Source organism: Stegostoma tigrinum, chromosome 22 (genome assembly GCF_030684315.1).
Source record: "Stegostoma tigrinum isolate sSteTig4 chromosome 22, sSteTig4.hap1, whole genome shotgun sequence".
Lineage (NCBI taxonomy): Eukaryota > Metazoa > Chordata > Chondrichthyes > Orectolobiformes > Stegostomatidae > Stegostoma > Stegostoma tigrinum.
Window position 1 is genome coordinate 43432162 of NC_081375.1, and position 19135 is coordinate 43451296.

A 19135-nucleotide genomic window follows, 5' to 3' on the forward strand; every position below is an offset into this window, starting at 1 on the left:
AATTTTGATTTGAGTTTCAATCTCTGTAACTTGCAGATCACATGTCTCCAAGCAGATTTAGTTTGAGGTTACATGAGCTACTCTCCAGGAAGATAGTCAGGAAGGTATTCTGGACACAGCTCTCTCTACAAACTATTCCATTTTACCTTAAATTAAAGGAGACCATTTGGAATTATCTTATAATGTCACGCACCTGTAGTATTTGGTACAGTTACATGTGTGTTCAAATATTTGACATCCATTTATTAACTCATTTCCTCATACTATCCAATTCCATTCAACTTCCTTGCACTTCTGTGTACTTTCTGAAGAAATAATGTGTGTGCTTTCTGTCCCTTTCTCTTAATCCAAGGAGTGATTGTAATGAACAGAAAGTCACTAGTGCTTAATTAAAGTGCATTTCAATCGTGGCCAATGCTTAATGGGCTGTTTTTCCATTTAAAACCATTTTTAACTGACAGCCCTTTCATCTATTTAAATCTACATTTTCTTCCTCCCCACATGAAACTAGGTTTTATAATACAAATCCCCATGTGGCATTATATCACAACCCTCTTGAAAGTTTGACTAGATGATCTCTCTGAAGTCAGCTACTTCATAGTTCTAATTACATCTTCATTAAACCGAATCAGAATTGTCAAACATGACCTGTGCTTTCAGGAGCCATGTTCACCACTCTCTATAATTAAGAAATGTTCTAAGTGCTCACAAGGAGCTTCTCCTAAAAGTGACTTTATTAACTTCCCAAAGCTGAGATGTAGATCACTAGCTTGTATTCACATGATTTGACTCTATTTCTCTTGCATAGTTGGATGGAGAAATTGGATGCACTTCCTTCCAAACTGTTTGCTCAACAACAGTTCTCAACAGGTTTGTTTGGGGTGTTCCAGACATCTGTCATTTCTTTCAGCAGTCAGGGATAAATTAATTCAGGCCCTGATAACAAAGTGTGAAGCTGGATGAACACAGCAGGCCAAGCAGCATCTCAGGAGCACAAAAGCTGACGTTTCGGGCCTAGACCCTTCATCAGAGAGGGGGATGGGGAGAGGGTTCTGGAATAAATAGGGAGGGAAGGGGAGGTGGACCGAAGATGGAGAGAAAAGAAGATAGGTGGAGAGGAGAGTATAGGTGGGGAGGTAGGGAGGGGATAGGTCAGCCCAGGGAAGATGGACCAGTCAAGGAGGCGGGATGAGGTTAGTAGGTAGGAGATGGAGGTGCAGCTTGAGGTGGGAGGAGGGGATATGTGAGAGGAAGAACAGGTTAGGGAGGCAGGGACAGGCTGGGCTGGTTTTGTGATGCAGTGGGGGGAGGGGAGATTTTGAAGCTTGTGAAGTCCACATTGATACCATTGGGCTGCAGGGTTCCCAAGCGGAATATGAGTTGCTGTTCCTGCAACCTTCGGGTGGCATCATTGTGGCACTGCAGGAGGCCCATGATGGGCATGTTGTCTGAGGAATGGGAGGGGGAGTTAAAATGGTTCGCGACTGGGAGGTGCACTTTTTGCACATTGACCCCTGTGATAAATTTAACACCAATTCTCTTGTTACATACATCAGACCAATTTGGATTTTATTTTTCCAAAGCACTAGGCGATGGGTTGTAGAGGGTGGTCAAGCAAACATGTAATATTTAAAGTAGAGGTCAAATATCTGTTCAACCCTCCTAACCAGGTCTTCATCAACACTTTTTATCACTCCCAGGTAAACCTGTTATGGTAATATTAGTTCTGTAATTGATTCAATCCTCTGCACAACGCATTGTTGACTATCCTCCTCTCTTTCTTATTTTAAATTTTCTTGTCAATACTGTTTCTTGAAGCTTTCTCAATCTTAATTCTGTCCATTCACTCTAAACATCTCTTCAAGCACCAGTTGCTGTATTATCTCTCTTGTTAACTGGTGTGCTCACATCATTCATTCTTTTCCACTTTGCAAGGATTTATAAAACGTGTGAGGACATTTTTATGAAGCATTTGTTTTTTGCTTAATGTTGTACTGGTCTGCACCAGATAATTTTCCTACTTAACTAATGTTCAAGTGAGAAGCATGTTTGTAGAGAAAGGAATACGTAGTTGTTGAAAACATTACAGAGGCAGCATTCAGTGAAAATTCCACATGCTGTTGCATTGTAGTTTTGAGACCTGTTTCTGCAGCCTCGTTTTGGAAAGCTTGCACATTTAAACTGTATTTACATCTACAGATTTTTTTTGTTTATAAATTATTCAATGTAAAGAGCAATTAAATAAACCATGTGTCTCAATTGATAGTGTTGGCAGTAGATCCACAAATGTACTTCTATCTAACCAAAGACTTTCTGCAAAATTGTTATTTGACATAAAGTAATAAATGCATTACCCTAACAGATCCATTCTTTTTAAGTGTGAAGAATCATCATTTATGAAGGAAAAATAACTTACATTTGCATAGTACCCCTCATCACACCTCAGAGGATTTCACAGACAATGGATAACGTTACATTGAGATTACTGTAGCTATGTTGGCAAGGCCAACATGCACAAAACATTTTACAAACAGTATGAGATAAATGGCCAGTTAATCTGTTTGGATCTATTGGACTGAGAAGGCAACGTTGGCCAAAATTGTTAGGAGGAATTCCACTGTCCTCCACCACCCACACCAGCATCCCTGTCCTTGACCCCATTCCCCTCCTCAATGTATGAATAGCTCAATGTATTACTAAGTAAGGTTTCTGAACAGACAAAGCCTTCGGTTAATGCTTCAGTGAAGGATGGCATCACTGACAAATGAGCCCTCTTCATGCAGCAATGGGATGTTATCTGTCATAAGATAACAAAGTGTAGAGCTGGATGAACACAACAGGCCAAGGAGCATCCGAAGAAGGGCCCCGACCCGAAACATCAGCTTTCCTGCTCCTCTGCTGCCTGCTGTGTTCATCCAGCTTTACACCTTGTTATCTCAGATTGTCCAGCATCGGTGGTTCCTATTATCTCTGAATCTGTTAGCTGTCAAATGTGTTCAAATCCTGGTGAGGGGCCTGTTTCTACAACTGCTTGATTTCGAGCTGAAACTGTTTTCCAATGATCCAGACTAACTGCTTAAGGAGCAGCAATGAAAAATTTACATTTTTTAAATTCAAAATCTACACTACCAATGAATTGAAGGTGAAGACTTTCATTTTAATTTATTTAAACTCTAACCCCATCATGAAGACTGCAGCAGACAGCACCCTGAATACAGTTTTCCAGCAAAATGCAACAAGTATAAGATTGCTATGAGGCATAAACCCTTATGACAGCCTCATGCACTGAGCCCACATCCTGTAACAAGGAATAACATGGATATCTTTTTATTTTCAAATGACTTATTTACAAGGTTCTGTTTGTGCCAATATTTCAATCTCTTTGACTTTAAACTCCTCCCTGCCTTGTAAAGCGTTGCCATCTAAAAATTGAGAATGAAGTGAGCCAGCCAATCAGGAGTTGGTTTGTTTCCAACGTTGAGTTGGGGTGTGGAGAACCTATCCTCAGAGTATAGTCCAGGCGATATTTACTTAACTGCTCCAGCAAAGCCTCAATAAACCAATAAAATGGATCCCAGTTACTCACAGCAATATTGTCTCCCAGGGTTGGCCCTCAGATTGACAGGGAAATTACCCAATCATCTCTAATCAGACTGGCATTTGTGGTTTCAATGCAAGCAACGATGTTCTGGTGGGGTTATGGCATTGATTCAACATTGTTTGCAGGTCAACTTTACAAATGTGCCCATAAAGGAAATATAAATGCAGGAGTCTGTGGACCCACGTAAATTAATTCACAAAATTTACCCTGCGACCACTGATCTTGAGAAATGCTTCTTGTGTCCTCTCCAGAACACAAGGGCTAAAGAAAACCCTTTACCATTCAATCATTTGAACCTTGTGGAACAGCTTTTGAAGACTTGTAATCCCTTTTAAACAAGAAGGCAGTGTTGAATCTACGCAATTAAAAACACACAATGACTAAAGTAGGTCTGCAAAAGCTTCCATTCAGATATTGCCTTTTACAAAGTTAAACACCTAAAGACGCATCTCACAATCCATTCAAGTATTATTTGTAAACAATTCACAGCAAGTTACATGATCATGTTGAATGCCAGATCAGACCCAAAGGGCCAAATGGCCTAGCCCCACTCTTTGTTTCTATAAAGGAATATTAGGACAGGTGAGGAAAGAGGGAGGGTGACTCAAACGAGGAAAGAAGTTAGAGTGGTCAGGATGTTTAGAAAGGGAACCCCTGAACTTTGAGCCTGGAACTCAGGCTGCAGAAGGCTGGAACTGGATGAAACCAGAGGTGTTGAAGGATTTTAGGTCTGGAAGGTGTTGTAGAGATAAATATGCACCAGTCCACTGTGGGATTTGATGACAAAAGGTGAAAATTTTAAAATTTAAGATCTTGCTGAATTAGGTGAGTAAATATGGTCTGGATTATCCTCACTGCGCCCCAGCTCAATGTTCAGGAATTATTAGACACCTCTAAGGAGCAGTTAAGACTTAAACCCAGAGCCTCTCAGGCCAAGGGTAGGGACATTACCACTACACTACAAGAGGGCCACTTAGCTTGCTGGTTTAAACCTGAGAGCGCATTTTGAGCTCCAGCATTTCACATAGCCCTTAATTGGACATTAATTAGCCAGCATTAAGTGCCTCAACCAGATCATGCTGTCAATATGCTTGAGCTCTCCATCTGTACTCAATACCCGAGCAAGGGCAAAGGCAGGCAGAGACAGACAAGTCATCAATAATATGTTGCCCCAGTCAACTGACACCTCTCACTTTCCACACACAGTTGGCATGGAAAACTGATCTCTTTGTCTCGAGATGTTAACTTTACTAATTATTTAAAGCCTCCAAACAATTTCTTACAGTAATTGTGGTGAGTTTTATAAATTGTATGTCACTACAGTACAAACATATTTTTGTCCATTCTAGTTTAACAAGCTGGCCATTCAGAAATAGCGATTGAAACTGTAACTTGAACAGTTGTACATACTTTCACGTGGAAGCATGGTTAATAATAAAATGCTCACACTTGGCAGATTAACTCAGAATGTGGAAAGGAACCACGGACATGATCATAAAGTTAAAGCATTTCCAGGGTACGATGTAACTGAAACATCCAAGTTTCACCTCCCCACCCTCAAATTATCATCTTACAATCCCAGTCAAATCCCAAAATGAAAAGCAACATAGTATGCATGCTGGAAATCTGAAATAAGTGCAGAAAATGCTGTAAATACTCAGTATCTGTGGTAAGAGAAACAGAATTAATGCTTCAAGTCCAATATGAAATCCAGTCCTAGTCAGGACCTTTTTCCCCACACCCAACTTTTTAATCCAACATAGTAAAGACGATTCCTGTGCCACTTCTTCACACTCAAACTTGATAAACAAAAATCATCATTTTTGGTTTCAGTTTCCACCCTTCCCTCACCTTTGTGTGGTCCATTTCTGACACTCCCTTTCCCTTAGTTAATTTCTCTGTTTACTTACCTGGGGATAGACTGCATGGCAACGTAGACCCAATAACGTCCACGGCAACCTACACAGTTCTGAAGACAAGACTTGAAATATGAATTCTGTCTCTCTCTCTCTGCCGACCACATGTGCCAGCATTTGGCCAATCACCCTCTAAAGCCTTCCTGTTCATGTACCCATCTAGATGCCTTTTAAATATTGTAACTGTACCAGTCTCCACTGCTTCCCCTGGCAGCTCGTTCTATTCACGCACCACTCTCTGAGTGAAAATTTTGCCCCATAGGTCCCTTTTAAATCTTTCCCCTCTCACCTTAATCTTATGCCTCTCTAGTTTTGGACTTCCCTACCCTGGGGAAAAGACCTTGCCTACTCACCCTATCCATGCCCCTCATGATTTTATAAACCTCAATAAGGTCTTTGATGTTTCAGGGAAAATAGCCCCAGCCTATTTGGTCCGTCCCAATAGCTCAAACCCTGCAATCCTGGCAACATCCTTGTAAATGTTTTTTTTGAACCCTTTCAAGTTTAACAACATTATTCCCACAGCAGGGAGACCAGAACTGAATGCGGTATCCTAAAAGCGGCCTAACCAATGTCCAGTACGGTGGCAAAATGATGTCTCAACTCCTATACTCAATGCACTAATCAATGATGGCAAGCATGACAAATCCCTTCTTCATCACCTTGTTTACCTTGGAATCCACTTTCAAGGAGCAATGCACTTGCACCCCTAGGTCCTTTTGTTCAGCAACACTCCCCAGGACCTCACTATTAAATGTGTAAATCCTGCCCTGATTTGCCTTTCTAAAATGCAACACCTCATTTTTGCCCAAATTAAAATCCGTTTGCCACTCCTTGGTCCATTGGCCCATCTGATTAAGATACCATTATACCCTGAGATAACCTTCTTCACTGTCCACTACACCACCAATTTTGGTGTCATCTGCAAACCTACTAACCCTACCTTGTATATTCACATTCAAATCATTTATATCAATGATGAAAATAAGGGGACCCAGCACCGATCCTTGCGGCACACCACTGGTCACAGGCCTCCAATCCAAAAAAAACAACCCTTTACCACTATCCTACATCTCCTACCTTAAAGCCAATGTGTTTCCAGTTGGCTAGCTCTCCCAATCCCACGTGATCTAACCTTACTAACCAGTCTACCATGCGGAACCTGGTTAAACGCCTTGCTGCCAAGTTCATGTTGACAATGTCCACCGCTCTGCCTTCATCCATCTTCTTTGCCCCTTCTTCAAAAAACTCAATCAAGTTAGTGATAGACAATTTCCCACACGCAACAAATCCACAGTGCTGTACAGTTGAACAGATGCAGCTTATTTATGACAAATTGGAGACCTAAAGCATAAAGTCCATCCACAAGAACACCACAGCCACCCAGAAGAGTTTAAGGTAAAAATGAATGATGCATTGGCACAAACAGAAGCTTGTCAATGGATCATTCAAAAATGAAAAGAAATCCATGTCACTCCTTGTTACAGACTGAGGGCTCAGTGCATGAGATTGCCAGCATCAAAATTCACGTTATGTCTTCTTTAGAGTATGTTTTTACATTGGTATTGTCTGTGCTGACAAAGAGAAAGAAGTCTGTACCTTCAAGGATGAAAACCTGAAGCTTTTGTAAACAACAATATGGAGTCTGACAGACTGTATCCTAGCACTGCTACCTTACGTTGAATAATATACAGCATAAAAGATTCAAACTCACATCCCTTCCTAAGGCAATGTGGCATGGTTATGAAAGAGGTGATAAAACAGAATTTTTCAAGTAGCAGTTGAATACAATCTCCATCCCATGTGCTGAGTGAATCGCTCACTTCCAGCTAGGTTCCAGGAATAGTTCATTCAATGATCCTTCAAAGCTCCCTGCAGCAATCTGGTCTAATTGGACCTGGAGAAAGGAATATTCACAAACATGCAGTTCTTAAGAGCTGCAGCTCAAACTTAAAGCAATATTGCCACTTAAAAATGACAGTGGCAAATGAAAGTTACAAATTAGGGTTTTTTTATGATAACTAGTTTATATCCCTGTGCACAGGGTCGTTTTGCTCAGTAGGCTACATGGTTAAAACAAGTGGCTTGGGGAAATGTTAGTCATGTAAGTCCAATTCCTGCTCTAGCTGAGGTAGTCTTAGGACCTGCCTCTTCACCCTGCCCATGCTTTAAGTGGAGTCGTGTCTTTCCAGCTATATAGGCAACTGTCTCTCTACAATTAAAAAACAGGCCGATGATCCCGAGTGGAATTTGCCTAATTACCTGCTTATTCTTTGTAGAGACTTTAGAATCAAAAATATACATGTAATGAGCACAATATAGAAATACGAGCAGGAATTTGTAGCTTTCACACCGTTTGACCAATGGCATCATTGACTAGATACAAGGTATCATATCCTTTTGACACACCAAAATGCCATTCAGCAGAGATGACAGTGTGTCATGTCCGTCAAACTCAGCTTGAATGCTGTTTATAAAAATCTGGGAAAAGATATGAAGGGCTGTCAAGTCTCCCAATGATAGGAAAAGCCTACCCCCATCCCCAATTAAGGTAAAGACTAGAGGGAATGATGCAAGATTCCAACTTGGTGGTGCCAGGATGTCAATTCAGTACTGAGTCAATTGGTGCCCAATATCTCCAAACTCACCCCAATTTACTAGTGGTTCAGGAATTAAATGAAGGCTGTGGAGGTCTCCCGTGTCCTCAGAGGGATGCCTGCCAGAACGTGTTGGGTTTGCCAGCTGACTTCCAGCAGGCGAATATTGTGCCCAATCAAGGGACCTGTTGGAAGTCACCACCTTGGCCTCTTCCCTTACCTGACATTCCCATCACTCAACCATGGTCTGAGGTCCGTTTACGATCCCGGGCCTCAGGTGGACGCTGTGCCACCACAATTACTGTTTCCTCTGACACTGGAGGCAACAATGAACTTCTGGCTTTCAATTGGCTTGCAGATTTCAGCAGATCAGCTCACTTAAATATAGGGAACTTCCGAGAAAGATGAACTCAGTCCCTGAAGGACAATTGATTCAATTATGGTAGGATTCCATTAGATCTTTCCCACGAAACTAATGGGGATGGTCTACCAGTTCTCTGAGTAGTGAGTGAGACCCCTGTCAACCCAATAGAATCCTGGCCGAGATACACGTCAACGGTCTGAAGAAACTAACACATTAAAACTTCTTAACTTTGTAAATGTCAGACAAGCAGCTGCGGAATACATGCCGCTAAATATAACTTGTTCACAATAACTGCTTGACCTTGCTAAGTTCACGTGCAGCGAATATGACCTTTTCATCTCATTACACACATTCATCAGCAAGGAACTCAAGTCGCAACTTGCGACTGAATGTCTTTCACCCGTGCTCCTCCAGAAGCTTGACATAAGAACAGGCCATTCAGCCCTTCAAGTTTATTCCATGATTCAGTTGATTGATAGCTTATTTGTCTCTTTGCATTTTTCATGTACAATGATTTTAGGAAGGTTGCATTCATCAGTTGCAGACCCACTGGGCTAGTCTGGGACCAGCAGATTCTCCCACAGCACATGCAAGTAAAGGTATAGTTACTGTTGGGAATAGCTGGATCTATCCTTCACCTCCTTTTCTCTTTCATGTTCAGTCTCAAAGGTGTCTGTAGTACCCCTACTATAGCATCTCCAGAGATCACAATCAATGGACTGCTTTTTCCACTGACAGTGTCGATGTTGCACACAAATTGGACTTTTTTGTGGAGTCCTCGAAATGTTTGTGTGGGGCCGGTGTGTTCTGTTTCCCGGTGGTCAAGTGTCCACATAACACAATTTCCGGCAGGCGATTGCCAATGTGGCTCACCCACCGCAGTTGACTTTGTAGGAGGCTGATTCTGGTGATGTCGGCTGTTTCCCGGATGACAACATTCATGATGTGGTCCTGCCAGGGAATCTTTAGGAGACTCTTTCTACTTCAACTCCAATTACCTACTTTAGCTCCATATCCCTTCTGGGTGAGATAATTCTGAATTCATATCTTCTTTCATATGAGAAAAAAGAAATTGATCAGTACATGCTGATCCTTCATCTTACAATGTCTCAAGACTTCCTAGTATGCACAAATGGACACATGAAGAGACTAGGCCTGGAGCAGAATGTCATTATGTGCATCCTGTGCCTGAGGCACATCCTTGCATGACAGTAATCTTTCCTCGGCTTTCTATCTTCCATCAGTGTTTCCATTAATTAACAACTTCTGTCAAATTCCAAGCCATACAGCATTGATATATGTCTTCCCTTCTCTCTTCCTTTGAAGTCTACACTCCATTACTTCAATTAATAACCCATTTTCTCTTAAAATGTGTCCTACTCTATTTTCCTAATTTGTTTCAGTGTATGTCTGTGTTCATTGTCCTCAGAACTTAAACATTTGCTATTTTTTTCTGTCCAGCTGATCCTTTGCAGCTTCCTCCAAACCAGTAGGCACCTTCCTTATATCCAAGTCTCTCAACAATGCTCCAAAATAAGCTGTTTTTAAGTTGTGAAAATTGAAACAATCCCCTGGTTGAAGAAGATCCAAGGTGGGAATATGCAAGAGAAAGAGGAACCTAGAAAGACTGAATGAATTAAATGAAGCAAAAAAAAACATGAGTTGGAAAGTGTATAGATATCACCGAGATGAATGAGTAATGGAAACAGATTAAAGAATCTGCCAAGGAACGAGGGGCAATTAGGATCGGGCTTCTGACAACAAAAGAGTCAAGAAATCACAGGTTATTACTGAAACATTTCAAACGATGAAAGAAAGAGATGGATGAATGCCAGTACTGAAGAAGACAAGCTGTAATAAGACACTTAAATAATAAGTTAAGAGAAACATAAAATACACATCAAAAAGTTAAAAGAGCAGCGTAATGCACTCAACAAATGACATCAGCCAGGAAATGTAAACATACTGCATGCAAAAGCAAAGGAGATTAAGCAGAATTCTGAAAGAGAACTTCCGAGTCCCTTTGTACTTCAGATTTCTGAAGACCTGCCCCATAGAAAATGGTCAATGCCTCTATTTTCCTACCAAAGTTCATAACCTTGCATGTTTCTATATTTTATTCCATCTGCCAATTCTTTGCCGATTCTCCTAACTTCTCCAAATCTTTCTGCAGCCTTCCTGCTTCCACAACACTACCTGTCCCTCCACTTATGTTTGTGCTATCCACAAACCTAGCAATAATGCCATCAGTTCCTTCATCTAGATCGGAAATGTATAGCATGAATAGCTGTGGTCCCAACACTGGCCCCTGCAGAACTCCACCAGGCACCAGCAGCCATCCTGAAGACGACCCCTTTATCTCTACTCTCTGCCTTTTGCCAGTCAACCAAACCTTTATCCTTGTCAGTGTCTTGACCCTAAATCCATGGAATTTTATTTTATTTAGCTGCCTTCTGTGTGGCACCTGTCCGAAGGCCTTCTGGAAATCCAAATAGATCATATCCGCTGGATCTCCTTTGTTTAACTTGTTCATTACCTCCTCAAAAAACTCTAACAGATCCATCAGACATGACCTCCATGACGCTATTCCACATGAAGGTGTGAGCAGTGTTGGGTATTCTAACATTTCTACCTTTTGTGTTATTGTAGCCCTGAAACATCAATTCCTGAAAGCCTCACGACCAGGCAGCAGTATAAAACACCTTGGGTTACAAGTTACAGTCACAGCCACACCCATCCCAGGAGAAGACACTTACTGAGCTTGAGATACTGGGACTATTTGAGGCAAAAGTGGTGGAAAACATCCTGGTGTTGGCACAAGAGTAGCACAGATCTGTTAGTCAGGTATCCGCACGGCCAACAACAGAACCATAAAAAGTTTATCACATGTTGCAACGTCATGAAATTGCACAGCTTCAGTGGGAAGGGCGATGAGATTCATCTTTCCACTGATGGAGGCATTAATCAACTGCTGCGCACTTCAGTTTACAGCCAGCCAGTAGGGGAAGAGTTTATGATAACGAGAACCTCATTGAAAGAATTTACGATGACTGCAATGACAAGGCTCTGACACAGATCTCCAGTCCCTGAAGTTTATACCGGCAATAGTTCGTCCTTGGGCACTGGCTTGAAAAATTTGTGGAGTGATGGCATTACCTCCCAAAGAAATCCCAAAGTAGCTGCTGCGTGTAAAAATTTAAGATTTTTTAAATCATTTGCAAGAAATGTGACAGTTCTGGAAACATTGTACAAATCTTGGAAGAACTGCAGTTCTTCTCCTATAAGAGGTCTCAGGTCCTCAAAGCTTATTTTATGTCCATTTAACATGAACAAAAGGTATGAGATTAAGCCTAACACAAGCATCATGAAATTAAACCACATGGTCTGTGATGTATTCTGGAATTGGACTGCCTGGAACTTCAATAAAGTCAGTCATCATTCAACAAAATTGATGAGAAAATCTATTCTCTGTACCCCTTACAGCTGCGTTCCTCCTTACCCCCCACCCCCCAACTCCAGTTCTTCCAATTCTTGATTTATCTAGAACAGTCATGGATGTAAAAGTGATCACTGTGGCAACAGAGATAACTCAATCTTAGAAACAAAAATATAAGATGACAAACTGGAGCTGCATAGGAAAAACATTCCCCAAATATTGAACAAACATATCTGATGCTGTGGAGAAAAAAATATATTCAAAGTCTATACAAAGACCACAACTGTTTAAAACGATAGTCCCTGTTGACGAAACTGAATGCATTGGCATTTACATCATCATGTCAATATACCTGTCACTTCAACTTGCTAATTTCTGTTAGCATTTTTGTTGCCACTCAAATATGTAGTTACAATCTTTTAAACCACTGGATTATGTGCATAGAATAGAATGACGCTCCTGGGTCATGTAATTTACCGTTGCCTTAAAGTATAAATGCTCAAAAAAAGTCTCAGCATGGTGACAGACATGTGACCTGTCTCTTGGCTGATTAATAATGAAACCAGCATATGTTCTCAAAGAAAGTACAAGTCAACTGGATGGTAATCCCATGGAGGAAAAGAAGGTTCTCACTCACTGTCCATCAAGAAAATGGAAGATTGAAAGGTTTGGGGAAGCAAAAGAAATCAGTGTGTCCAAGTGATGTCGTTTCAAACCAAGGGTTTGATTCTAACTCAGTGCCCTTTTTCTGTTGATATGTAGGCCAGTCTTTCATGACAGGCAGAATTGACTCTACTCCTTTTCCTTTTTTCTAGACTGTTTCAGAGATCCTTTCCAATATTCCAAACCAACAAGCGATAAGGAACAAATTGCATATCTGGACTGGGAGACCAAAAACGTTCAGAGGTTTCCCCAAAGATACAGAGAACTTGGTATGTCAAATTTCTCAACTTTCAAGCCCTAACCTCCCTTCCTACCCCCGCGACTCACTACCCAGAATAATGTTCCAAATGCAGGAGGATGCCATGAATATTTAACCCCACTTCTCCAGCACAGTACACATTTAAACTCTCTGCAATTGAACACATCTAACTAAAGCATAAACATACCTTAAATGAAACCAGTCTAAAACTTGAATTAAAAAAACCCCTCATTGATACACGATGCAAGAATAACAGGGGAAAAGATTTATGTATTCAACCACATATTCTCTTCTTTCGAAACTTAAACTAATTTGAAACTAATCAGTTGGCGCCTTGACTAAAATTAGTAACAGTAATTTAGAGCAAAAGTTTTAAATGTTTTTAATTAATCATCTCACAGCTTACAATCAAAGCTAAAGATTTAACAGATCGGCTCAAATCATATCGATAAAATTTGACTGTAAATGTTTCAATTTTCTCTCTCTCAGTAAAATCTTGCAAAAAGTTGGGTGGCTTTTTAAGCAGCTTCACAAAACGTATTGAACAATAGCCTAAATCATGCTTTCACATGTTTATGTTGAGCATGATGCTTTGTAATTGCAGATTAACACTTTGATGAAGGTAAATGTATTATATTTGCGCCTGCATGAAGTCCTCAAGAAAGTTCCGCCAGCACTTGCGTGGTATGTGAAGAAAGCAGAGTTTTGTGAATGTGAAGGATGCACACACATAGGTGACCAGCTGTTGATGGTGATGTGTTGTATTGACTTTCTTTACTGCTCAAATGAAATATTCATAGCATACTGTCATGAACAGAAATATCAAGGATTTAGTAACAAACCAACAGTTTAAATTTACAGAGAAAAAGAGGCAAATGTATCAATACATAGCAATGTAACTGTGTATTACAAGCTTTAACCTTTTTTGAAAAATATAGAATCCCTGCAGTGTGGGAGCAAGCCAATCTGCCCACAACAATCCTACAAAGACCGTCCCATCTTTTCCCTGCTGCCCTGCATTTCCCATGGTTATTCCACCTAACCTTCACATCCCTGGACATCATGGGCAACTTAGCGTAGCCAATCCATCTAATCTGCATAACTTTGAACTGTAAGTGGAAACCAGAGTGCCCAGGAGAAACCCACACAGAAACAGGGTGAATGTACACAGGGTAAACTCCACACAGACAGTAATCAAATGGTATAATCAAACACAGGTCCCTGGCAGTGAGGCAGCAGTGCTGACTACTGAGCCACAGTACCAACCACTCTACTCTCAGCCCTCTTTCACGCACACTTAATGATTTCACATTGTGTCCCTTTTTTTTCCAAAAATAGCCTTCATTGAAAATCAGGCATCCCTGTCTGATACTGGAAAAAGTAAAATTTGTGTCTGAAATTTCCAAAGGAAATCATTTGAGAAAAGCAGTGTGTTTGCATTCTGTCCTTCTGTTTTTGTGATCTTTGTATTTGGAGTTATTTTAGGCCCAAATCAATTAGTTAGATGTTTCTACTGTAGTTTTAACTCTTCTCCAAATGGGTGCAATTCCATAGTAACCACACAGTTCAAATTAGACAGCTATTGGCATTTTATTGCATCTGAATCAGAAAAGACTGCTATGGGAAATCAGAATCATATGTTGTCAATATAGTGGTTCAGTGGTTAGCCCTACTGCCTCACAGTGCAGGGACCTGGGTTCAATCCTACCCTTGGGCAACTGTCTGTGTGGAATTTGCACACTCAACCCATAGCACATGTGGGTTTCCATCTGAAGATGTGCAGGTTAGGTGGTTTTGTGATAGGAACTGCAAGGGGGTGGGCCTGATGGGCTGAGTGGCCTGCTTTCACATTTAAGGGGTCCTGTGATTTAGGGTGGCAAGAGTCAGGAAAATTATCCCCATGAAGTTTGTAATTCTGTGACGAGTACATTTGTAGTGAAAGTATAACGAGCTATCATAAATTGAGATTAAAGGTGTTTCAGTTCAGTACTACACATAAATTACCATTCTAACAGTCCTCTTTTAATATATTTTATCTCTTCATGGTTCATTTTGAAATAACCTTTGTGTAAATAAGAAGAGGCCTAGGATGACACAATAGGCAAGTGCATCAGAGAATGAAACTGTAGCTTTGTGCAGGTGTTAGAAATTCATGCCTGGCCATTCACTCCAAGTTGGATACACAGATCCAGCAAATCTATTAGCTCACTGTACTTAGGTCAGGGAGAAGTGCCCCAAATGGTAAAGACTCTTTAGAGTCCGCCATCCCTTGGCTCTGGGAGCATCAGGGACCAAAGCAGTCTGTTTCAAAGTACTTTGTTTGACCCTTGCAGCTTTTTCTTTGTTCAGTCACAGGTGTGAACATTTCTGGGCTGGGCCAGCATTTATTGTCCATCCCTAGTTGCCCTTGAAAAGATGGTGAGCTGCTTCCTTAAACCACTGCAGTCCAAGTGGTGTAGGTTGACTCACAATGCTCTTAGAGAGAGATTTCAAGGATTTTGACACAATGACTGTGAAGGAACTGCAAAATAATTATGAATCAGGATAGTGAGTGGCTTGAAGGGTAGCTTGCAGGTGCTGGTATTCCCACGTATCTGCTGCCGTTGTCCTTCCAGATGGAAGTGTTTTGGATTTGGAAGGTGCTATCTGAGGATCTTTGGTGAATTTTTGTGGTGCAGCTTGTAGATAGTACACATTGCAGCTACTAAGTGGAGAGTAGTGGAGAGATGAATGTTTGTGATTGTGATGTCAATCATGCGGCTGCTTTGACCTCAGTGTTGTTCTTGGATCTGCACCCATCCAGGCAAATGGGGAGTATTCCGTCAAACTTCTGACTTGTGCCTTGTAAATAATTGGACAGGTTTTTGAGAGTCAGGAGGTGAGTTACTCACCACAGTATTTGAGCCTCTGACCTGCTGTTGCAGACACTGTGTTTATATTGCAAGTCCAATTGAGTTTCTGATCAATGATAAGCCCCAGGATGTTGATAGTGGGGGATTCAGTGATGGTAACACCATTGAATATCAAGGGACAGTGGTTAGATCATCTCTCATTGGTGATGGTCATAGCCTGGCATTTGTGTGGCGCAAACGTTATTTGCCTCTTGTTAACCAATGCCTAAATATTGCCCAGATCTTGCATTTGAACATGGACTGCTTCTGTATCTGAGAAATTGAGAATGATGCTGAACATTGTGCAATCATTGGCGAACATCCCCACTCTGAACTTATGATGGAGGGAAGGTTATCGATGAAACAACTGAAGATGATTGGACTTAGGACACGACTCCGAGGAACTCCCACAGAGACATCCTGTAGCTAAAATGTCAAACCGCCCGCAACCACAACCCCATCTTCCAACGTTCCAGATAAGAATCCGCTAACCGGAGAGTTTTTCCCCCAATTCCCATTGATTTCAGTTTCACTGAGATTCCTTACTGCTACACTCGTTCAAATGCAGCCTTGATTTAAAGGACTATTCTCATACCTCACCTCTGAAATTCAGCTCTTTTGTTCATGTTTGAACCGAGGATGTAATGAGGTTCAAGAAGTCAGGAGCTGAGTTGCCCAGACAGAACTCCAACTGGGGATCACTGAGCAGGTTATTGCACAGCAAACAAAATCTGCTGGAGATCACAATGGGTCAGGCAGCATCCATGGAAAGCAAGCAAACTACTGATTTCTCAAGAAACGTCCCGACCCAAAACATCAACTTGCCTTCTCCTCAGATGCTGCCTGACCTGTTGTGCTCCTTCAACTCCACACTGTGTTAATTCTGACTCCACCATCAGCAGTTCTTTGTATCTCTGAGTAAGCTATTGTTTCTAGTCGAGACAATTCGTTATCAGAGCTGATGTGAAATGTGGAGTGGGCAGCATTGATGCAATAGTTGGGGGTGGAGGTGGGGCCAGTTGGTGTTCTGGGGTAGAAGGGATGTTGATAGTTCAATTTAAGGGATTGGAATGTGAGAAATGGTGTGTCTAACTGCCAGACTGGGAAGAACAGACAGTCCCACTGGATGGGAGAAGGGGAGAGATGGTGACAGAGAATGTAACAAACAGCTTAAAGAAAGGGAAAGAATGGGTTCATAATTTGAAGGTGTTAAATTTATTATTGAGCCCAGAAGGTAGTAAACTGCATAGTTTAAAGATGAGATGTTGCCCCTCCAGTGTGCACTGTGATTTGCTGGAGCATTTTGCAGCATACCAAAGACAAACAAGTGGGCATGCTAGCAAGATGCTGTGTTAAAATGACCAGCGACAGGCAGGTCAGGGTCATGTTTACGCATAAACCAGAGGTGGTCTGCAAAGCAGTCACACAGTTTGCACTTAGTTGCCCTAATGTAGAGACTAACAACCTTGCTCCAACAGCTTCCTGTGGGAGAGAATTCCACAGGTTCACAACTCTCTAAGTGAATAAATTCCTCCTCATCTCAGTCCTGAATGGCTTACCCCTTATTCTTAGACCTTGACCCCTAGTTCTGGACTTCCCATCATCAGGAACATTCTTTCCACAGCTAGCCTGCCAAGTCCCAACAGGAATTTATTTGTTTCCATGAGATCCCCTCATATTCTTCTAAATTCCAGTGAATACAACCCGGTTGATCCAATCTTTCTTCATATGTCAGTCCTGCAATCCTAGCAATCTGTCTGGTGAACCTTTGCTGGATTCCCTCCATAGAAAAAATGTCCTTCCGCAGACTAGGAGATGAAAACTGCACACAATACTCATGGTGTAGTCTCAACAAGGCCCGATGGCCCAAGCTGCCTCACAGATACACAGTATCGCACTGCTAGATCTTTTTGGCGTCTTTCCCATTTAGCACAGTGATAGTGCCACACAACATAATGGCAGGGTATACTTAATGTGAAGACAAGGCTTTGTCTCCACAAAGACTGTGTGATGGTCACTCTTACTGATACTGTAATGGCCAGATGCATCTGGAGCTGGCAGACTAGTCAGGATGATGTCAAGAATGTATTTCCTTCTTATTGACTCTTTCACCACCTGCTGTAGACCCAGTCAAGCAGTTATGTCCTTTAAGACCCAATCAGCTTGATCAATAGTGCTGCTGCTGAGCCACTCTTGGGAGTGAACAGTGAAATCCCCTACCTAGAGTACATGTAGCACCCTTGCCACCCTCATGCTTCCTCCAACATGCGGGGTACTGATTCATCAGCTGACAGAGGATGGTACGTGGTAATCGGTGGAGGTTTCCTTGCCCATCTTTAACATTGAAACAATGGGACTTCATGAAGTCCAGAGTCAATGTTGAGGAGTCCCAAGGTAACTCCGTCCTGATGGTATCCCACTGTGCCACCACTTCAGTTCTGCCAGCGGAAAACATACAACAATAGTGATGGAGGTATCAGAGACATCATCAGGTATGATTCCATGAGAATGTCAGGCTGTTGCTTGACTAGTCTGAGAGATAGGTCTCTCAATTTTGGCACTAGCCCCCTGATCGCCTGATGTTAGTAGGGAGGACTTTGTAGGGTCAATAGGGCTATTTCTGCTATTGTCAACTCTATTGCCTAGTCCAATGCCAGCTGGTCCATCTGGTTTCATTTCTTTGTTGAGTATTTGTAGTGATCAAAACATTTGACTGGTTTGCTACATAACAAAGTATGAAGCTGGACGAACACAGCAGGCCAAGCAGCTCTGATGAAGGGTCTAGGCCCGAAACGTCAGCTTTTGTGCTCCTGAGATGCTGCTTGGCCTGCTGTGTTCATCCAGCTCCACACTTTGTTATCTTGGATTCTCCAGCATCTGCAGTTCCCATTATCACTGATTGGTTTGCTAGGCCATTTCAGAGGAGAGTTGCGAGTCAACCACATTGCTGTGGGTCTGGAGTCAGACCAGTGAGGATGGCAGATTTGCTTCCCTGAAAGATATTAGTCAGCTGGATGATATTTTTCTGACAATTGACAATGATTTCATGGTTGTCAGTAGATTCTTAACTCCAGATATTTTTATTGAATTCAAATTCCATCACATGACATGGCAGGGTTCAAACCATACTGTACTGCTAACTGTTAAGCCTTCTAACCCTCATAACTTCACCCACTGTCTGTGCCAAACATGCCAACTCATCCCAATCCCATGATCCTCAGCCACCCCGGCATCTTTGCTAATTCAGTGCCAACTTACAACACCCAGTCATCACCATGGACAGACCTTAGGGACCATGTTGAAAATGAAGTACTTAATATCTATTACAAATGCCATAGTAGAAGAAAACACTCATTCATGAAAAAAAGCATGCAATATATTTAAGTCCCCGTAAGTACATTATCAATC

At 41.7% G+C, this 19135-nt stretch overlaps 1 protein-coding gene across 6 annotated transcripts in view; it reads left to right on the forward strand.

Moving 5' to 3' along the window:
• The window catches only part of LOC125463536 (protein shisa-6-like), a 510207-nt gene that overhangs the window by 435108 nt on the left and 55964 nt on the right, over positions 1–19135 (forward strand). For 4 of the 6 annotated variants that reach the window (XM_048554881.2, XM_048554882.2, XM_059653801.1 and 1 more), the window contains one exon: positions 12730–12846. The exons of the other annotated variants lie outside the window; for them this stretch is intronic. In XM_048554881.2, coding sequence (XP_048410838.1) covers positions 12730–12846 — 117 coding nt within the window. The remainder of the gene's footprint in view (positions 1–12729; positions 12847–19135) is intronic. 6 annotated transcript variants of the gene reach the window in all.